General features: G+C 38.7%; 1 protein-coding gene across 6 annotated transcripts in view; it reads left to right on the plus strand.

The window, feature by feature from the left end:
- Positions 1-23,905, plus strand: part of LOC124777949 (cleavage and polyadenylation specificity factor subunit 1) — a 299,452-nt gene that overhangs the window by 230,166 nt on the left and 45,381 nt on the right. For all 6 annotated transcript variants that reach the window (XM_047253499.1, XM_047253500.1, XM_047253504.1 and 3 more), the window contains 2 exons: positions 2,606-2,791; positions 11,383-11,472. In XM_047253499.1, the coding sequence (XP_047109455.1) occupies positions 2,606-2,791; positions 11,383-11,472 (276 nt within the window). The remainder of the gene's footprint in view (positions 1-2,605; positions 2,792-11,382; positions 11,473-23,905) is intronic.

Genomic DNA, 23,905 nt, shown 5'->3' on the forward strand with positions numbered 1-23,905 from the left:
GACATCCCATAATCTTCCAACTGGTTGGTCATTAATGATTTACCTGTGTACAATAACAATCTGGAAAACGCAAGCTACATCACTGGTTTCATCAGCTTATTACAGCCAAAAATGCCTCATCTTTTAATTTCCTTTTGGCAGACTTGAAGTATGTGTTGGAGTAGTTCATATTAAATGGTTTTGGAGGTGCCTTTGAAAACTGTTCTTTTTCTAAATGTGATTTAATATAGAGTCTAATTCTGCACTAAAATTAATCAGTGTGTTAAAAATGCCAGAGCTGGAAGCTGATACATTCTCATCATGTCCTCTAAGGGCAACTTCAGCACACCATAGACATGTATACAGTTAATAATTAGAAGTTAGTATGTACCTATTATTGCTAACTTTTGGTTGTGTAATGCCATGGCTCTTTTGTGTATCCATTGTCTAATTGGGTAGTTATATTTTCATTGCCTAGACTTGCCATATTCAAAACATTATTTGCATGGACTGAAGAAAATTCATGTTCCCTAATTTTGTCATGGAGGTGTTGAATGTTATAGAATCTGCCTTCAGTCCATGAAAGCTCTCCTCCAAATAATAGGCAAGGAAAACAATATAAGGTATTTTTCAAATCAAAGCCACACAGCCATTCATGCGTGCTGCACAGTCCAGAGTTAAATTTTCTGTTGAACTGACGACTTTTCATTCTAACTATCTGAAAAATTGTCATAACAGGAGTCGGCCTACTGACTCTCTTGATTTCTAATTTTTCTTCAAAGTTCCATAAATTGAAGGGTTCAGAGAGCAAGGGAATCACCTGCTGCATTATCTCACATATTTACTTGTTACTTGAACCTTAAAACTCACTGTAGCACACACTGGAGTAACGAACACAGCGCACGGTAAATAGTTACTTCATTTGCAGTTAGAGTGAGCTGGTAAGGGAATGTGAGAATCCCGCTGCTTTGTTTGCAGACCTGACAGTTCTCGTTCTCTTCGGGGAGTTCGAACTCTGTTTCTTTGGGTGGCATGGTAGCTCAGATAAGGTGTTTATTCAGCTGGTGGCACATTATATGATAACATTGTTGCCAAGCATTGGCTCTGCAACATGCATCCCCCCCACCCCCACCCCACCCAGCCCAAGACAACCTATTCTGCGTTTGCAAGTGCAGTACAACCCCAAGGTGCCATCAGCAAAATTCCTCCTCTCTCTGTTGCATTCAGTGCTTAATGCCAGATCCTGGACGTTTCAAAAGAAATATTCGTGAATGGCACGCTACTACTCCACTTGTATAGAAAGCTCAAAAAGCAAACATAGTTAGATAAATTATTTCTAAGGGTAGCGCAGACCTATACAGCAGTCGCCTCTGTTAGAACTGGTGTTCCGGAAATGGATTGTCTGAAGTGAAGTGAAGTGCATGTCAGAAGTCAAGTATCAACAAATGGACTGAGGAATCAATCACATAATAAATGTGAGGTAGAAAACTATTCCTCTAGCCTGTGGACCATTATGTTCTTCCTGGAAACTAGGATTTTTTTTCCTGTTGTAAGTTTTTCCATCAGTGGTGGTGAGAATGGTGCCTCGTTCAAAAAGCTTGCCCTACATGTAGCAGTCTTAAACAGTGCAATAAAAGCAATGTAATCTTAATAGTGGATATATCAGTATCAATTTCTCTCTCTCTCTCTCTCTCTCTCTCTCTCTCTCTCTCTCTCTCTCTCTCTCTCTCTCTCTCTCTTCCTGATCCTAACTAACCTTTTCATTCACTGTATGGGTGATAAGGTTTAGTGCAGGCAAGGGCAGTCTTTGGGGACCAGTGGGCCTAATTCACACACTTACCTGAATTTGCGGGCTGCCTCATTATGTTGCACGACGGCAGTGATTCTAGTGTGTAAAGTCAAAAATGAAGCTTTCATGACTTTAATGTTTACAACCTGAGTCGCCAATATGAATGGCACACCTATCTCAATATATCACACCAACAAATTACATCTCAAAACATTCATTTTTGAAAATACATTCATTTTATTTTCATCCCATCAGCTGTTTACATTTATTTACATATCAGCCTTTACTTATGATGTTTCACAACAGCTGTCTTACCATCAGTTTCAACAGCAGCAGTGTTCCAATTGATCCAAAATGGACAAGAATTATTTGCTAATGTTAAAATGAGAAAAAAATAGAAAAACGCAATACACCAATGAAATAGGCAACCCCAGCCGACAAACAATAAGAGTAGCTTTGAAAAATTCTCACGTGGGCCGTATTGAGACCAGTCACGGGCTGATTCCGGCCCGTAGACCACCAGTTGCCCAACCAGGGTTTAGTACAGTGGTAAGAGACAATTATAATAATGACTTAAAGGCTGTATGTAACCAAAACTTTTAGTAACACTGTGTCATAAAAATGAATTAATTCATTACTGGGGCGAACAGTAAGTTGTGTCTTACTATAACACAATATGATATCTTTTTGAGTTATCTGTGCAAAGTTCAATTTGCTGTGTGTGTGTGTGTGTGTGTGTGTGTGTGTGTGTGTGTGTGTGTGTGTGTGTGTGTGTGTGTGAAAAATGCAGAAATAATAATACATGTAACAAATTTAAAGTATCTCTTTCTTTAACAGGCTGAACTCCGTATCTGTGTGTTGCCTACTCATCTGTCATATGATGCACCATGGCCTGTTAGGAAAGTTCCATTACGGTGCACTCCTCACTTTGCTACATACCATCTGGAAAGCAAGACATACTGTGTTGTTACAAGTTTAGCTGAGCCTACAAATAAATATTATAAGTTCAATGGGGAGGACAAGGTATGATCACTAACATGAACTTCAAAATATCTTATCATTTCATGTAGCTTTACTGTCTAGGTAATGTCTGAAAACAAAACGAGTTTTTTCACAGTTGCTGACCAGTTTTTAATTGGCTGCAGATTTATGCATATTTATCTCAAAATGCCCACATTAGTATTTTTCTTGTTAATTTTTAAAATTCCTTTGTACTGTTTATCTATGTTTGAACCAACATCAATTATAAAACTATTACAGCATGCAATTTGTCAGTTCAGTACAGCACATCAAATATGCAAGTGGAAAAATGCCCATGGCGAAGGAGAAGAAAGAAACATTAATATAATAGAGGTTTTTAATTCAGCCTACATTATGATCATCACCCAAATCCCTTAGCAGGATTGAAGGTCACTTTCTTGCATGGTGCAGATTTTGTGTAACTTGACCTAAATATTTGTTTTGAAAAAGGAAAAAGGAAGTGACAAGGACAAGACCAAGAGTTAAAAGAATTTTAATTAGATAATTGTTTGGAACAGAAAGGCAAGAGAATGAGATGGTGGGATGTTATTATGAATTTGATAGACAATAATTAATAGTAATCAAATCAACAAGTAGTTGCAGTCAGGAGTGATAGATGCCAGATAGAGAGAGGCATGAGAGATAAAAGCTTTAATTTTTTATCCGGAGAAAATAGCTGATAAAACATTGTAGTAGTAGTAGCAGCAGCAGCAGCAGTAATGATGATGATAATGATGACGATAATAAGACAGCATCAGCGTATTTTGCTGTTAGGCAGTATGTAGAATTTTGTGACAAAGAAGACATGATAGGAAGGACGAATTTGACTAAGGGAATATTAATGAATTGCATACTGTGTATAAATTAGGAAGTTATTTATTTAATGCTGCTAACTTTGTTTCATAGCCACTTGTTTTCTGGCTTTCCAGTGAAACATTTTATGTTGTTATAATTTTTCAGAAATTACACATGTGGACAATAGATTAGTAACAGTTTGATGCAAGTGCTCAGGTAGAAAGTAATGACGACATGTAATTAGCCATCGAGTTGCCATGTTCCATTCAGTGGCTATCTTAGAATAACTTTCATTCAATGAAATAGGTCTTTTGACTTCTTATTTTGGCTTTGCCGAGTAAGATGCAGTATTCTGTTCAATCTTTCTGAAAATTTTCATCTGTTAGTATTTTTATATAATGTTATGTAAATGTTGGATGTTGTCATCATATTTAAATATCTCTCTTGACCTACTGGTGTGTTACCACATTGCCATGATTTCTAGCTCAAGGAGGTAAAAATTCTTTTTAATAAACAGAGATACATGAATTCAAAGTTTGGCAAAAATCAAGTGTGACTATTCTTTCAATTATTTTGTCACAGCAATAATTTTTTGACAGACTGTTGAGTCCCTTTAGTAATTCCATAGAGAAGTTACTTGTTATCAATCCCATCAAACGGAAGCAATGGTTAGCATTTTAAAAAACTGTTAATACGAGGGTTGGAATTTTAATAGTGGCAACTATTTATTTACAGCTCATACAAAATAGATACATGTTTCAAAGTTTTACTGACCTTCAAAGTAGTCACCAGCATTGTGTATAATCCGTTGCCAGCAATGTGGAAGTCATAGGATACTTATGGCAGTGCCAGTTTTTTTGACAATTTGAGCAGTGCGATCTGTTGCCCTACGAATATGTAGCAGTTCTGAAGCGAATGCCATGAAGTGTTTCCTTCCATTTAGAAACAGAGTTGAATTTACAAAGGCTTAAGTCAGTGGAATGCAGTAGGTGGTGTAGCACGTAGCAGCCCCATCAGTCAAACAAATCAGTAACAGCTTGCACTGTGTGTGCTTGAGCATTGTCCTGCAAAATGATGGTCAGGCCCTGCAGAAAGTGTCATCACTTCTGTCTCTAAGCTGGTTGTAGGTTGTGTTCCAAAAATGAACAGCATAGAGACAGAAGTGACGTCACTTTCTGCAGGGCCTGACCATCATTTTGCAGGACAATGCTCAAGCACACACAGTGCAAGCTGTTACTGATTTGTTTGACTGATGGGGCTGCTACGTGCTACACCACCTACTGCACTCCCCTGACTTAAGCCCTCGTAAGTTCAACTCGAAAGGAAAGAAACACTTCACGGCATTCGCTTCAGAACTGCTACAAATTCGTCAGGCAAAAGACCACGCCGCTCGAACTGTCAACGCAACTTGTACTGCTAAGAGTATCCTACGACTTCCACATCGCTGGCAATGGGTTGTACACAATGCTGGTGACTACTTTGAATGTCAGTAAAACTTTAAAACGCATATTTGTTTTGTACGAGCTGTAAATATATAGTTGCCACTATTGAAGTTCTAACCCTTGTATGTAAACTATTGGCTTTAAATCTGTGCATGCTTTGATATCCTATTGCAAAGTATTGTCAACTCCTATTTTCTTTATTTTTCTTTCTTTTCTAAAAAATATTCTGTTTATTTCAGAGACCTTCTCAATAAAATTTTAAAAAGCATTAAAATATTACTGCCAAATATCATCATTTTAACAACTGTTTTTTGTGTAAGAAACCTAAGAATATTTGTGCAGAGTTTACATTCATTAATTTTACTATAGATTAGAATGTTTTATTGCGTTCACACAAATAAAATAGCCTTTCATTCATGACAAATTATTTCAGAAAAGTTCGAGAACATTGTGACATCTATGTAATTTTGTATGTCTTGTGGTTCAGCTTTCTGTTTGAAGATTATCATTAGCAGTTGTAGATTTGTTAGGAATATTCCTGTGCTAAATGAAATATTCGTGATATTAGTTAGCAGAAACTCTTCGTTGTTTGACCTTTTCTTAATGCGACCATATCTGAGATACCATCTGAACGACGGGATTATTCTTTTCTTTTCAAGTGCACTTATTTTCTTTAATTTTTTTAATTTCTTACTATGTTTAATGACAGGATGTTTTCATTATGTTGAGGTGAGTGGATATAAATGGGCAATATATTGATTTTGGGGGTCTTTTACGTCATTATTTTGTATTCCAATTAATTTTTAATCAGTCTTTGCAGTGTGCCTGTATATAATGTTCACAAAAATGTTAGTAATCTGTGTGGTGTCTTCAACAGTTTCCCCTTCACTTGTGCCTACATTATTATTAATAACTTTCCAAATAATTTTAATTTGTTACGTTTACATATTTAACATTCGAGTCATCTATTAGTTTTTTTTTTTCCTAATAGTTCAATTTCCCTGTAGCTTCTTTCATGTGGTTTCAAAGCTGCAATTTATTTTACTGCTGTATTTACCTCAGTAAGAGCCTCTGATTATCTTCTTATGTCCTGTGTTATCCATATATTACTTTTTACATGAACTTTTATTGCCTTCACTGGGTATGCAACATCAAAACAGCATTTAAAATTACATGAAAATGACTCGTGCTTTGTTCACATAATCGTGTATTGAATTTTCCCTAGCTACTCTCTCTCTCTCTCTCTCTCTCTCTCTCTCTCTCTCTCTCTCTCTCTCTCTCTCTCTCTCTCTCTCTCTTTTTTAGCGAGCAATTGAAAATTCAAATGTTTATTATCAGCCTCTTAATTATACAATTGTCATTGGTCTTATGGATATTATTAAGCAAAAAATTAATTGTCTTGTGGTCTGTTGCATTATTGTTCTCCACTTCACTGTCATAATCATGTCTTTGTTTGCCAGTAAATATCTGCCCATTTATAACCATTTATGTTGAGTTGATGAGGAAGGTCCAGGAATCTGGTTACTGATCTCTCACACCACAGTGTTGATTGGATCCATTTTTTGTAGCTTGGTAGGTGGTAAAACTTGGTTTTAATTTACCACACTACCGGTTTCACACCTTACATCTGCATCTTCAGGTGCAACATATATATTTAATTATTGGGATATAATTATGAACTGTATTGCAAATTTGTGCTATTATATAAAGATTATTTGAAGACTTATACTCGCAAAAATTATTACATTAATTCATCACAGGTGCACCCAACATTCTAACGAAGGCTGCTTGGGAAGGTGGTCCAGGTAATATTCTCTACCAATGTTGCTGTGTCTGTAGGAAAAAGAAACAGTGCTGAAGCCTACAACTGATTTCAAAGATAAAGCTCAAACATAGTTATCAATGGAAACAGTTTTGTACAGTTAACTGTATTGTAAAGGAGTGACCTGGCATTTTTAGTCACATGTACATTGTGATAAGCATCCACATGATAGTTATTATTTACCTGCGCAGTCAGTGTTTCCTGGTGGAGTGAAGGCAGGGCCTATTCTTGCAAGCTGTGCTTTCTGTGTCTAGTTTGAGATAGTAAGAAAGCAATCTGGTTAGTTTATTCTGCTTTGTACCTATGGTCTTGCACTATTTCCACCGTTAACTATGTTTGAGCTATATCTTTGAAATAGGTTTTAGCCTTCAGCACTGTTTCTTTTTCTTACAGATTCTTGCATGTGCATTGAATGACCAGTGTAGCAGTTCGATCTACCCAACAACATTAGTAGAGGATATTATATAAATCTTCCCAAGTAGCTTTCGTTTGACTATTTTTTTTTTAATGTTGACAATATTTTCTGAATGTCAATGCCTTGACTTACACTTAAAGTAGTAAAGGAGTTTTGCTATCTGGGGAGCAAAATAACTGATGATGGTCGAAGTAGAGAGGATATAAAATGTAGACTGGCAATGGCAAGGAAAGCGTTTCTGAAGAAGAGAAATTTGTTAACATCGAGTATAGATTTAAGTGTCAGGAAGTCGTTTTTGAAAGTATTTGTATGGAGTGTAGTCATGTATGGAAGTGAAACATGGACAATAATTAGTTCGGACAAGAAGAGAATAGAAGCTTTCGAAATGTGGTGCTACAGAAGAATGCTGAAGATTAGATTGGTAGATCATATAACTAATGAGGAGGTATTGAATAGGATTGGGGAGAAGAGGAGTTTGTGGCACAGCTTGACAAGAAGAAGGGATCGGTTGGTAGGACATGTTCTGAGACATCAAGGGATCACCAATTTAGTATTAGAGGGCACCGTGGAGGGTAAAAATCGTAGAGGGAGACCAAGAGATGTATACACTAAACAGATACAGAAGGATGTAGGTTGCAGTAGGTACTTGGAGATGAAGCTTGCACAGGATAGAGTAGCATGGGGAGCTGCATCAAACGAGTCTCAGGACTGAAGACCACAACAACAACAATGCCTTGACTAAGGCTATTGGGTTCATCTGAGATGCATTAATGTAAAAATGGTTGTGAGTGTAAGTCTTCAAATAATCATAATAACACAAATCTGCAGTACAGTTGTAATTATATTTCAGTTCTTAAATATGTATGGTGCACCAGAGTATATGGCTGTAAGTTGTGAAACTGGTAGCGTGGTCAATTAAAAGCAAGGTTTTACCAGTAGTCACTGTTGTTTTTGTTCATCACTTCCCTTAAGGACATTTATAACAGTGTGTGGTGAATAAGTCTTAGAAAGTGACAAAGTGCAATCAATTTTACTGCTAAGCAACAGCGCCACATTTAATTGTTGCACTCACCCCCCACCCCCCATGGCAGTACTTCAAACAAAACTTTAACCCTAATCCCTTTCTCCACCTGAGTATTGAATACACAGAATTTTACGAGAAAAATATTTTCACACTATCAACCAGACTGGAATGTGAAAGTGCTTATTTTGAATGTTACAGATGATTTTTAGAGATCACAACATGAAATTTTCATATTTATTGGAATCCACCAAAGAACTGTGTTCGTCCATCTACCATCCATTTACGTGGATACAAATTCATCCTACATTCATTTCATTCTCATTACAGCCATGATTACATCTGTCACAAACAGGCTCTTCCTTGTTCATTTGTTGGATTTTTTAAAATGTTCTAGCAGTTCTCAAAATGCATATCTTCACTGCTCGCTGAGCAGCCCACTGTTTCTGATCAGTCTTTGTTTTAAAAGTCCATGTCTCATTCCTGCATTTCGAAACAAGTAATAAACATTAATCGTAAACTTTCCTTTTTAGACCATTGGAAAATTCATTTTCGAAATGTAATTAACTCTGTGATGATTGAGAGAAAAATATCCCAGGTGTTGGTATTGATAAGAATCATTTCATGGGGAACAAATATGGATGGACTGCTTACCGACCCACATTACTGACAGTCATGTGAATCAGAGTCTGCTACTCCATGGACCAAATGTATTGCAGGTGACGCAAAGACTGACTGCCAAATGGTAAAATTGACTAGGGACTTGATTCTGCTGCCGCATGATCAGTATGCAAACCGATTGTATTGATCCCAGCATCTGAAATTCAGACTGAGACTGCAGCTATCATCTCGCAAAAATTGATAGATTTACCAATAGAGGGGTTCTCAAAGGCCATACTGATTTGTGAATCCATGTAACAGTTTTTCGGCCCAGGTAAAAGACTATTGGGAATGGTGGAAAGATATAACTCTGGCAGTGACTTTAGGCTACTACAGTCTGCTGAAAATTATTTTAGGATCGACACTTCGGCAGGATAACATGCTGGTGCGGAGCAGTCTTGCACGTAACTCCGTGTAATTGTACATTTCAGTCAACACTCAAACTATTCAGTGTGCAAAGATGGAACTGACATCAGTGTCTGGAAGAGCTGCACTGTGTTTTCCATTTCATTTTAATTGTGGCTACAAATTTTAACACAATATGCAGCAGTATTACAAATATGCATTTCCTGGTAACTACAAAATTTTGAATTGTGGGGAAACTTTTTTGGTATTTAATTTAGATAAACACATTACATGTATGAAAATGGAAGACTACATCATATTTTCATCTGTCTCGAGCCAGAATTCTCTTAAAGATCTGAATTTAAGATAAATTGAGTTAATGATGCTACACTCCCATGTCAAAACTTGAGCATTCCACCTGTTTGGTTTGATGAAGAAAAACAGTGTCTTAGGTTTATAACTAATCTGTTATTACATTTTCTGACCATACTTTATAATTATTTATATCAAAACAGGAAACTTATCAGTTTGGAAGAAAGAAGAATAGTGATAACAAAATACACTACCTCAGTATTTGAGCAGTTATGATGCAGACAATGAGAACAATTTTTTTATATGGTCAACATTTAAGTTCCTAATAGGAATTTCATCTTCGCTCAGTTTCAGATAACAACCTTCTGAGTAATAATTGAAACTTACAATTTCTTCTGTGCAAGAACTTACACTGTGCACACCTAATATTCAGCGAAATCCACTTGGGCATTTTTGTGTGATGGAAATCGGGAAAAGGGAAGGGGGCATTGACAGCCTAGTAATGTTACTCACGTTGCTGTGAGCCACACTGTCACTGTTGTCATTTGATTATTGTTGTTATTGAATTGTGTGTGATTTGCTACAATAATTTTTTTAAATACCTCCATTCCATCAGTTATTTTCTGTGATATGCTGCATATTATTGACAGTCTTTAGAGATCACTTCCCCATCAACTTTGTAACTGCGTACTTCAACTGCAGACAGCACTTTCTTTTTTTAAGCAATCGCTGCTACAATGTAACCTTTAATTACGGTCTGTATTAGCTGTGCTTGGTTGAAATGGGGATGAAAAAATGACTGCCTAGTGACTGTATGCCAGTATGTTTTTACCAGCTTGTCGATTTTGTGTGAGGTAACCATGGTTTATAAAGAGATATTAGATCCATAAGATTCACGATTTTGAAGTTATCACTTTCTTCAATGCTGAAGCAAGTCATCTCTCCCTTTCAGTTTGCCTTGGTAGGCGTCTTGCCAGCAACAATAGAATGTTTGGGAGAAATATCAAGATGATGTAGGAATGTAACAAGTACCTTGTAAGGCAGTGCCCTGGCCAAGAGAACAATGCTGAACATTTCCACTGAATGACATTCGACAATCTTGCTTCTGACATTGTTTAGTATTACACATTAAACAATGGTAATGAGAAATAAAGTATTAACTCAGCAACTGTGAGATGTAGAAATAAACAAAAACTTGGTGCCCATAAATGATCTCACAGGACAGTAACCCACTTGAAACTGCAGCATAGCGCAAGCAGGACGCGTTAAAGTGGTGGAGCTGAACATTGGTAATTTGTAATGTTTGTTTGTCTATCTTAAAGCAATTTTGAGCACCATCTAGGCATGTTCAGCTACTTTTGTCTTGGTACCTTCCTACATAGAGTTTTACTAAATAGCTGATAACGTGGACTTAAGAGATACAACTGCTTCTAATACTTTCTATTTAGGGACAGTGAAGTGCAGAACTCTAGGATCCATAGACAGGTTAGTGGAGTTGGAATAACAATTTAAGTAAGGTCAAATAAGATATACTTTCATTATTGGAAGTGTGTGAGGTTTCTCAATGTAGTAACACTGTGTTTTATAATTTGTTTTAAACCTTATGTGAGTACATGTAGTACAATGATGTACATTATCTGTGTTACTTGCTGCTGAAAATAAATAATTTTAAGAACTCCATGAGTGTGTTGTAATTTATGTGTTTTCAGTTCAGTATGTAATCATGAGCACATGATACACATTTAATATGCAAATTTTAAAATTTTTTCTTCTTATTTGCAGGAACTAACAATTGAGGAGCGGAATGAGAGGTTTCCTTTGCCACTGCAAGAAAGGTTCAGCATTCTCCTCTTCTCTCCTGTTTCCTGGGAGGTAAATTCTCTTGCTAATAACTGTTAAACATTCATTATCTAATTTAGATATTAGATATGAAAATGGAATAAATGAAGTGCACACAAATTTAGTACATGAGGAAAAGAATGGCTGGAATACTACAAAGAATTATAAACAAGTCTATAAGAAGGCAATGATAATAAGCATGGGTGCAACAGGATTTATTGTTTAGACCCGCTGTTACTGCTGAAAACCCTGTGAATAATAGTGAAACCCCAGGTCATGGTTTCAGAAGAGTGCATTTATGTAGTGTCAGTGTTTTCATATTGAAGCAATTAATTTAGACGTGATGAAAGTTAAGTTTAAAAGCCCGTGTTTTTTTATTTACTACACAAAAGTCATATTTACTAGCTTTCGGATATAATGAAAGAGGGGGGCTATTCACATAATTTAATATAAGTAGTAAGGATATTATTTATATTTCTTACAATCTCAAATGCAACTAAGGGGTGAGACATAGCTGCCCCTTGTCACAGACAGATTTTGGACTTCATGGTCTGTCCTGAAGATGATGATATCTTGTATGCATCTAAAAACATATTGGGAAATAACAGGAGGGGGAAGGAAAGATTAGCAGAGCACTTTACGGAGAGTGTAGAGGGGGTCCACAAGCGTACAAGACAAAATTCCTGTGATTAATGGAATGGAAGGAGCACATTTTGTAGGTTCAACCCACGTTACAGACAGAGAGTAGGGAAAGAAATTAGAGCAGTACAAGATCATAATTTTTGTAACAGTTCCCAGAAAAGGAAAAAAAGTGTTTGATCAGAACATTAGAGGGCTGGAAAACAAGATAGATGAGCTTATTGTATGCTTAGATGATGTGGAAAATTCTGAAGGGGTAGATGTTCTGTGCCTCTCTGAACACCATATAATCACAAATATGGAGAAGTTAAATATCAGGGATTATAGACATCCATCATTTGCACGTAGAGTTAACAAGGAAAAAGGAGGAGTTGCAACATGTGCAAAAGTTAGACACAACATCAAAACTATTGAAACAAACAGTTTTTGTGTTGATCAGAACCTATAGGCATGTGCCTGTGAGTTGTTACTGCAGAATACTTCTCTGATAATTGTTACAGTCTACAGATCCCCTCTAGGAAGCTTTCAGCTATTTATAAGAAATTTAGAAGCATTATTGAACTACCTGTCAGACAGGAAAAAACAGCTAGTAGTTTGTGGATATTTCAGTGTAGATATCTTAAAAGGTATGGACAGGAAAATGCACTAGAAATATTATTTGGGTGTTTCAATCTAATTTAAGAACTCAGTTTTCCAACTTGTGTGCAGCAAAATAGTAGGACACTGGTTGATAACATTTTTATAGAAAATGCTCAGGTTGAAACAATTCGTGTGTACCCAATTGCTAACGGGCTATCTGATCATGATGCACAATTAATGGAAATAAAGAGTATGGCAGTTTACGACCTGGACACAAGTTCATGTAAACTAATGAGGCTTATTAATCAGAACAGGATACAGTGTTTTAATAAGAGTAAGCCAGAAGGGTTGGTACGGGATGAGGCGTTTGTAGAAAGAGATACAGTTGTCAAATTCAATTTATTCCATAGTAAATTTGTGTCAGTATTTGAAAGTTGCTTTCCTAAAATATTACCCAAAAGAACCTTCAAAAAAGTAAGTCATGGGTAATGAAGGGAATTAAAATCTCATGGAAGACGAAGTGGGAAATTTATTTAAAAAACAGAGTAAGTCAAGAACAGACATTACTTTCATACTACTAAAATGCTGTAGTATTTTAAGGAAAGTCATTAAAATGTCCAGAAGTATACATGTCCTGACAGGAATAAATAATGCAATTAAAACGATTAAAACTACACTCCTGGAAATTGAAATAAGAACACCGTGAATTCATTGTCCCAGGAAGGGTCAACTTTATTGACACATTCCTGGGGTCAGATACATCACATGATCACACTGACAGAACCACAGGCACATAGACACAGGCAACAGAGCATGCACAATGTCGGCACTAGTACAGTGTATATCCACCTTTCGCAGCAATGCAGGCTGCTATTCTCCCATGGAGACGATCGTAGAGATGCTGGATGTAGTCCTGTGGAACGGCTTGCCATGCCATTTCCACCTGGTGCCTCAGTTGGACCAGCGTTCGTGCTGGACGTGCAGACCGCGTGAGACGACGCTTCATCCAGTCCCAAACATGCTCAATGGGGGACAGATCCGGAGATCTTGCTGGCCAGGGTAGTTGACTTACACCTTCTAGAGCACGTTGGGTGGCACGGGATACATGCGGACGTGCATTGTCCTGTTGGAACAGCAAGTTCCCTTGCCGGTCTAGGAATGGTAGAACGATGGGTTCGATGACGGTTTGGATGTACCGTGCACTATTCAGTGTCCCCTCGACGATCACCAGTGGTGTACAGCCAGTGTAGGAGATCGCTCCCCACACCATGATGCCGGGTGTTGGCCCTGTGTGCCTCGGTCGTATGCAGTCCTGATTGTGGCGCTCACCTGCACGGCGCCAAACACGCATGCGACCATCATTGGCACCAAGGCAGAAGCGACTCTCATCGCTGAAGACGACATGTCTCCATTCGTCCATCCATTCACGCCTGTCGCGACACCACTGGAGGCGGGCTGCACGATGTTGGGGCGTGAGCGGAAGACGGCCTAACGGTGTGCGGGACCGTAGCCGAGCTTCATGGAGACGGTTGCGAATGGTCCTCGCCGATACCCCAGGAGCAACAGTGGCCCTAATTTGCTGGGAAGTGGCGGTGCGGTCCCCTACGGCACTGCGTAGGATCCTACGGTCTTGGCGTGCATCCGTGCGTCGCTGCGGTCCGGTCCCAGGTCGACGGGCACGTGCACCTTCCGCCGACCACTGGCGACAACATCGATGTACTGTGGAGACCTCACGCCCCACGTGTTGAGCAATTCGGCGGTACGTCCACCCGGCCTCCCGCATGCCCACTATACGCCCTCGCTCAAAGTCCGTCAACTGCACATACGGTTCACATCCACGCTGTCGCGGCATGCTACCAGTGTTAAAGACTGCGATGGAGCTCCGTATGCCACGGCAAACTGGCTGACACTGACGGCGGCGGTGCACAAATGCTGCGCAGCTAGCGCCATTCGACGGCCAACACCGCAGTTCCTGGTGTGTCCGCTGTGCCGTGCGTGTGATCATTGCTTGTACAGCCCTCTCGCAGTGTCCGGAGCAAGTATGGTGGGTCTGACACACCGGTGTCAATGTGTTCTTTTTTCCATTTCCAGGAGTGTATATGAGACATTGACAAACGAAAAACAGGACAGTCAGTCAGTGTACAAGATTCTGTAACAATTAAAATAAATGACCTAGTAAAGAGGAGATCAGAGAGATCAACAACCATCTTAAGAATAATAAGGCACCTGGAGAGGATTTTCAGTAGTGGCAAATCTACTAAAGCTGGCAAATAATGAAACTCTAGATGTGCTAGTCCAACTTTTTGAGGAGATCTGGAGAACTGGTATGGTACCAACTGAATGGCAGTCAGCTTTAATCCATCATCTACACAAAAAAGGCAGTAAAAAGAATGTCAATAACTAAATGGGCATCTCATTAGTACCTGTTCCATATAACATTCTCTCCAAAGTGATACAGAACAGAATAGAAGGTCATCTTGACCAACTGATTGGGGAATGTCAAGCTGGTTTCCAAAAGGGCCGTTCATGTGCAGAACAGATCTTTAACCTGAAGAATATCATCAGGTACAAAAAAACTTGAGGAAATAACTGTATGGTCATGTTTGTTGATTTTCAGACGGCATATGACTCCATCGACCGACAGGCATTAATGAATATTTTGGAAGAGTTTGGGTGGATGATACACCAACAAAGCTCATCAAACAAATTCTTACTAACACAGTGTCAAAAATAATATTTATGGGTGAGATATCAAAACCCTTTACAATCAGAATGGGCGTAAGACAAGGAGATGGACTATCCCTACTCCTTTTCAACTGCGTCTAGGGAAAGATCATTCGAGAGTGCAGAAAGTTGTTAGCCCAAGAAGAAACAAATGAAGAGCAGTTCAGACTTGGTCCTAAAAACAAAGGGGTGTACATTGACTTCTTGGCCTTTGCGGATTACCTACCCATTTTTGCTAACAACGTAGAGTCAGCAGTGAACAAGATCAATAGACTGTCAGAAATTGCTGTAAAAGTTGGACTGCAGATCTCTAGTCAAAAGACAAAATATATGACGAACATCTGTGATGGACCTGAATGGATGATTAACAATCTGGGAAAAATTGGATGAGTTAAGAATTTCAGTTATCTCGTGAAGTCATCCAAGAGAATGGATTAGGAGAAGAAGCAATTAATGTCAGGATGGGCAAGTTAGACCAAGCATACCCACTGGAAAAGAATACCTATAACAAAAAGTCTATGAGTATGGGGGCCAAGTTCCGACATTATAATACAGTTGTAAAACCTGAGGGCTTATATGCATCTGAAACTTTGACCATGAATAGACAAGCTCAAGCTGAGTGGCTGTAAAAGCGAGTGTGTAGGATATTGAGGAAAATCTTAGGTAATGATGATGGCAGGAAAATCCTTGACCTCACCAGGAATCGAACCCGGGACCCCGTACGCGGGAAGCGAAACGCTACGGCAAGACGACGAGCAGTGGACCCCTAGGTAATAGATGGTTTGATGGACAATGGCGTATAAGAGCAAATGAGGACTTGTACAGCAAGGCAGAACCCATCACAGCATCCATTAAGAAGAGATGATTATTATTTTACAGTCACCTCATGAGGATGGATGGTGATCGAGTAAAAAAAAAAAAAAAAAAATATGGAGTTTCATCCGATCGAAGAAAACAAGTCCAATATGGTTCGAAGAATGTGGAAAGGATCTTAGGCAGATTGGTATCTCAGAGAGAGAAATTCCTGACCGGAACAAATTTAGAAGATTGGTTAACAACTACCAAGGTTTTAAAATGGCATCAACGTCCAAAGACAGAGAGGACCATTATCCGAAGAGTATAAACAGGCACTTCTTGGTGGGCTCAGAAGATACTGACAGGAAGTCAAAGCTGGAACAAGGACAAGACCTGGACACTAGAGTGAAATTGGTTGTTACCATGCAGTCCATAGAGACTCAGCTCGATAAAATAATTCACAAGTTGCAAGTAGTTTTAACAATTACTTTCTGAGAACATTAGTAAATATAGGATTAAATGGTTCATTTGAAGAAGCAAGAGAGTATATTAAAATGTCATTCCACAAAGCTTTAAGCAACTAGAAGTAGCTCCAACTTACTTCACGGAAACTAATACAGTTATAAAAATTTTAAAACACAAAAGCACTTGGGGTTTAGTATTTCAAACAGAATTTTGAAAATTTGTTCCAACTTAACAAGTAATGTCCTCAGTGATATATGCAATTGTTAAACCACTTAATAACAAAGATGACAAGACACATTAAACAATTATAATTTAGATCAATTTAAAATAAGCTAATTTTGTACACATATATTTACAGACTACTAGTTAGAGACAATCATTAGATTTATTCCTGGTATACAATAGTTTTTTTTTTACAAATAACTTATTATATAATGTAATGCCACATTGTTCACTTATATCTCACTATCAGTCACTGCACACACTATACACACATTGTTTAATAACACTTCACTCACTACACACACACACACACACACACACACACACACACACACACACTGGTGATCTCAAGGTCATTTTCTGCATATTTTTATAACATTTTTTATCAAACCCCTACTCTCTTTTAACTAAGTAATCTTTCAATGTATAAAAGGTATTGCATAACAGGTACTTTTTAGCTGCCTTTTTAAATAAGTATATTTTTGCAATTTCTTTAATCTCTTTTAGTAATTTATTGTACAGTTTTATTCCTTGGTAGAAAATGCTGTTTTGAGTTTTATGTTTATTTTTTCTTGGTAAATGTAAGTTGAGGTTATCTCTTGTTGCATGGTCATGGACAGAGCTGTTTGTGCAGTAATTACCAATGTTAGTTTTGATATGTGCAACTGACTGGTAAATGTATTCACATGGAGCAATTAAATTCCCCAGCGTTCTGAACAGATCAGTACAAGGAACTCGAGTAGTATTTTTGATTATTATTCTTATGGGTCTTTTCTGGAGTTTGAAAATTGTGTTCATATTCTGTGCATTTGTTCCCCAAAAAGAAATGCCATAGCTAAGAATTGAGTGTTCATATGAATAATATGTAACTAAAAGACACTGCATGTTACACACTGATGATAGGATTGTAAGGGCATAACATGCCGATGACATTCCATTTGCAAGTACCTTTGTGTGTTCACACCACTTCAACTGAGAATCAGTATTCATTCCTAGAAATTTTGCATTTGTTACACAGTCTATAGAGGTGCCATCTACATTTGGCATTAGTTTTCTTTATGTTCAATATCAGTTTATTACTTATTGACCAATGATAAACTTCCTTGAGAGTTTCATTTGCTTTCTCGGCAAGGAGTTCTCTTGTTTTGTCAGTGACTATAATATTGTTGTCATCAGCGAAAAGGATTTTTTTAACATGAGTAACACTACTGGGAAAGTCATTGATGTATATCAGGAACAGCATTGGTTCTAATATGCCACCTTGCGGAACCCCTATATTAATGTATTTTGGTTCTGATGAGTGTTTTACTAAATGTTTAGATCTATTTGAAGTATGTGTTATCTCTACTCTTTGTACCATATCTGTTAGGTATGATCAAAACCAGTCATTAGCTACCCCTCTTATTCCTAATGCTTCTAATTTATTTAATAAAATCGTGTGGTCGACTGTATCACACACCTTAGAAAGATCCAAAAATATGCCTGTTACTCACTCATCTTTATCAAGAGCAGCAAGTACAACTTTTGTGAATTCTACTATGGCTGACTGTATTTTTGCCACTTTGGAAACCAAACTGTGATTTGCTTAAAAGATTGTATTTATTCAGGTAATTCATTAATCTGTCTTTCATAATAGCTTCTATTATTTTTGGAAATACTGACAGCAGGGAAATGAGCCAGTAATTTTCTGTCTTCTGCATTACCTTTCTTAAATAAAGGCACAACTCTTGCCTGTTTTAACTGCTCTGGAAATGTACCTGATGTGAAGGCTTCATTTATTATATTTGTTAAGGGGCCTTGTATAATCCCTATGCCTTGTTTCAGTACATACATTGGTACTTCATCTAAGCCTACTGACTTTTTATTTTTTATTTTTTGAATTGTTTTACTGACTTCATTCTCTGTGGTTGGAAGTAACATCATTGTATTTAGTGCAACATTATTTACAGGTGTTATATTTGTTTGGGGGGAATTTTTGCTATAACTTCTCTGCAATACTTGAAAAATGTTTGTTTACATAGTTTGCTAAGTGCTGTGGATCATTTATTACTTTATCCCCTTCCCTTAGCAGTAAGTTATTCTGCGTTTGTTTGCCTCTCCCCTTTCCTTTTTTATAACATCCCAGACTACCTTGCTTTTATTCTCTGCATTATATATTATTTTGTCATTAAATGACTTTTTTGCAGCAATCAGCACATTTCTATAGATCCTTTTGTATCTATTATAGAAATTTAAGAATTCGGGATCATTGTGAATCTTTTTCATGGAACTGAGGTGTTTAAGGACTTCTTAATACCTGCTGTTATTCATCTGTTTTTGTGAGATGTTGATACAGGCATGCATACTTTTGGAAATGCCTTTTCAAAATTCAGTTTAAACAATGTGGAGAATTTAGAGAATTTCATATTCCCATTTTTTTCCTTATACACTTCATCCCAGCTTTGTTTTTCTAGTTCTTTTGAAAAATCTTTTATTTTGATTTCTGATAGATGACGTTTGTATGCTAGTAGTTTAGGGTATGATTCAATGCCTGACTTTACTGCTGTTATTTGACTGAGTTGGTCTGATAGTCCGAGATCTTTTACAGCTACATCGCATTTTTCCCTGTCCATATTTGTGGTCACATGGTCAATTACTGATGAAGTCGTCGTCGTAACCCTTGTTGCACTATTGACCAATAGTGACATGCCAAAACTTTGAAGGATGTTTATGAAGGTGCTGCTGGATTCATTTATGATGATAAGTGTTGATGTTAATGTCCCTCACAGAGAATTATGTTGACCTTTGTACTTTAAGTTTTATCTAGAACTTCTGTTAACTTATTGAAAAAAGTGTCCACACTGGGAGATCAATACACACACAAAATGATTAATTTCATGGTGATATCAAGCCCTCTTAATTCAATAGCTGATATTTCAAAGTGTTTGTCTTCACTTACAGTACTGAGGTCATGTCTTGATTTGAACTGTGTTCCTTATCTGATATAAATGCATGATCCTCCACCCGTAGTTCTGCAGTAAGAGTTTGTCTTTTCATACAATGATAATACTACATGTTGGATTTGTGTGTCTCTACACCAGTGCTCAGTAATACAAACTACTGTGCAGTTCAAAGATTGGAGCTCAACTTCTGATACGTGTATTTTATTTTTTTTATTGATTGCATGTTTTATTGGAGGATTGTTAAGTCTGTGAAATGACCCATGTTACTCTTTCCAATGGTTTGTTTTTCTTTGTGACACCTTACTTAACATATCACAGTTAGGATTCCAGAAAGGGTGCTTGACTGAGAATGCTGTTTATGTATTCACTCAGCAAACTGTACAAGCCTTAAATTATATCACGTGTTAGTATTTTTTGTAATCTCTCCTAGGCCTTTGATTGTGTAGATGCCTGCACATGCATGTGTTTAATGTGTAACTATCTGAAGATTAATTGTTATGTGCCAGTTATTGTTCTGTGCTGTATTGAGTAGAAAGTTGTCACACAGTTTGCGAATTTCGAGAAGGCAGAGCTAGAGGAGGAACTTTTTTTTTTTTTTTTATCTCTCCTAGGCCTTTGGATGTGTTGATCATGGCACAACTCAAGTGCTATACAGTTAATGGCTTTACAAGTAGCTGGTTTGAATCATACATTTTGTATACTCTGCCTACTGCAACAACTGACCTATTTTACTGCCCAAATATCAATACCGTATTTACTCAAATCTAAGCCGCACCTGAAAAATGAGACTAAAAAACACCCGAATCTAAGCCACACCTGAAATTTGAGACTCGAAATTCAAGGGGAGAGAAAAGTTTTAGGCCGCACCTCCAGATCGAAACAAAGTTGGTCTATTGTAATATGAAACACAATTTAGGTCGAATGAACGACGATACAGCTATAGTAGTTTGGTTCAAGTCGTAAGCTTAGCAGTTAAGCTTTACCAGGTAGCCATTGCTATGCGTCAGGCGCTCCGTCCGTATTTATACGGGTACCCTTCCTTTTTCACGTGCTTTGTCTGGTTTGAATGATTGCTTATTTTTCTTTGATCTGATAAGTGCCGTTCTCTTTGTTATAGATGTTTACGTCGCTCTAAGCTGAAAATGAATTACTGTACTGTGTCATACATTGTTTGTCGCATTCTGATAATGAGTGTTTACAACCTGTCGCCGCTCGTAGCATGGCTTGCTTTTGTGCATGCTACCGCCGCTTATACACTCCTGGAAATTGAAATAAGAACACCGTGAATTCATTGTCCCAGGAAGGGGAAACGTTATTGACACATTCCTGGGGTCAGATACATCACATGATCACACTGACAGAACCACAGGCACATAGACACAGGCAACAGAGCATGCACAATGTCGGCACTAGTACAGTGTATATCCACCTTTCGCAGCAATGCAGGCTGCTATTCTCCCATGGAGATGATCGTAGAGATGCTGGATGTAGTCCTGTGGAACGGCTTGCCATGCCATTTCCACCTGGTGCCTCAGTTGGACCAGCGTTCGTGCTGGACGTGCAGACCGCGTGAGACGACGCTTCATCCAGTCCCAAACATGCTCAATGGGGGACAGATCCGGAGATCTTGCTGGCCAGGGTAGTTGACTTACACCTTCTAGAGCACTTTGGGTGGCACGGGATACATGCGGACGTGCATTGTCCTGTTGGAACAGCAAGTTCCCTTGCCAGTCTAGGAATGGTAGAACGATGGGTTCGATGACGGTTTGGATGTACCGTGCACTATTCAGTATCCCCTCGACGATCACCAGTGGTGTACGGCCAGTGTAGGAGATCGCTCCCCACACCATGATGCCGGGTGTTGGCCCTGTGTGCCTCGGTCGTATGCAGTCCTGATTGTGGCGCTCACCTGCACGGCGCCAAACATGCATACGACCATCATTGGCACCAAGGCAGAAGCGACTCTCATCGCTGAAGACGACACGTCTCCATTCGTCCCTCCATTCACGCCTGTCGCGACACCACTGGAGGCGGGCTGCACGATGTTGGGGCGTGAGCGGAAGACGGCCTAACGGTGTGCGGGACCGTAGCCCAGCTTCATGGAGACGGTTGCGAATGGTCCTCGCCGATACCCCAGGAGCAACAGTGGCCCTAATTTGCTGGGAAGTGGCGGTGCGGTCCCCTACGGCACTGCGTAGGATCCTACGGTCTTGGCGTGCATCCGTGCGCCGCTGCGGTCCGGTCCCAGGTCGACGGGCACGTGCACCTTCCGCCGACCACTGACGACAGCATCGATGTACTGTGGAGACCTCACGCCCCACGTGTTGAGCAATTCGGCGGTACGTCCACCCGGCCTCCCGCATGCCCACTATACGCCCTCGCTCAAAGTCCGTCAACTGCACATACGGTTCACGTCCACGCTGTCGCGCCATGCTACCAGTGTTAAAGACTGCGATGGAGCTCCGTATGCCACGGCAAACTGGCTGACACTGACGGCGGCGGTGCACAAATGCTGCGCAGCTAGCGCCATTCGACGGCCAACACCGCGGTTCCTGGTGTGTCCGCTGTGCCGTGCGTATGATCATTGCTTGTACAGCCCTCTCGCAGTGTCCGGAGCAAGTGTGGTGGGTCTGACACACCGGTGTCAATGTGTTCTTTTTTCCATTTCCAGGAGTGTAATTTAAAAAAAGGAAAGAGAGGAGTCGTCTCATTAGCGAAACAAAGGCAAGAGACTGCTATTTCTTGTTACTTACACTGCTGCTTTCTTTGATAATGATCAACAAGAACCAAATAATAGACTGCGTATGATAGAAGATGTTCTGAACAAGAGTTTAGCGAAAATTTTTCTCTGTTTGAAAATCTTTGCAGACGCATCTTTAGTACATTACATTCTGCACAGAAATTAGTCATCTCAGATTTAAAAATCTAGTCAATTGCCGTGCTTCATTTCTGACTGCATCACTATTAGGCATAAGAATAATACGAATATAAACATGACATGATATGTATATTCTTCCGCGTTTGCTGTTGTCTCACTCTAGTTTTGTAGTTTATTAGGCAGACAGGATTTAAATAAGATAGCAGCAAACATGAAAGAATACATGACAAAATGTTTATATTCGTATTATTCTTATGGTGAAGAGAATACAGCATGTGATTCACAATTCATAAAAGTTCCTATTAGCAACCATCTCTTCTGAGAGGTAGGAAAAAATTCAGAACGTAGAGTTGGCCATGTTGACAAACATCCCAAACAGTCTTGTCAGTCGGATTTTCGTAGTACATTGAAATGCTGCTACATTCGAAGATGAGCAATACGGAATTTGTATTTACTTCGTTGGGTAATGTATGAAAATTCATTGGTCGAAACTCGGGGCGGAAAGAAAAGCTCTTCTTCCACCTCTTTTTTTTACTGACGCAGAGGTTTTGGCGCCAGTATTTATCTTTGTGCCTGCAAAGCATGCCTGTGTAGCGCTACATATATTCGACGGCAGAAGTTAGTTGTGGCGGCACCTACCAACATTTTTCAGAACTTCTGTTTACTTTGCACTCGATTCCAAGGCGCAGGCGGTTTTTTGGATTACAAAAACCGGAAAAAAGTGCGGCTTAGATTCGAGTAAATACGGTACTTGTGTACTGCTATTACTGTCTTATTTCCTGATCGATATAATTCGCGCAGCAGCATCTGATTTAAATAGCCCTTTTCATCTTTTTCTTTCATGTATAGCCACTATGGACTATTGTTATTTCAACTGTTTCTCACTTCTTTTCTTCCTCGTTTCTTGATGTTTCATTCTTTTGTTGAAATGGCTCTGATCTTCTTCTTGGTTTTCCAGGAAAACCTCTGGAGTCCTATAATTCCTTTCGTAGTGCTGTCTTTCCTCAATATCTTGTGGAGTAATTGGGAGTTGATCCATGTTCCTTCCAGTTTCTTTGCACTGTACTGTGTGTTATCCATTTTCAATTTAGCAATGTAACTGAACAGTCTTTTTGTCAGTCTGTTGGGATTCATCCTTTAGATGTGGCCGTAGAAAGTGATTCTCCATTTCCTGATCGTGTGTATAATTTTTTAAATATGTTTGTAAAGTTCACTATTATGA

This window comes from Schistocerca piceifrons, chromosome 2 (genome assembly GCF_021461385.2).
Source record: "Schistocerca piceifrons isolate TAMUIC-IGC-003096 chromosome 2, iqSchPice1.1, whole genome shotgun sequence".
Taxonomy (NCBI): Eukaryota; Metazoa; Arthropoda; class Insecta; order Orthoptera; family Acrididae; genus Schistocerca; species Schistocerca piceifrons.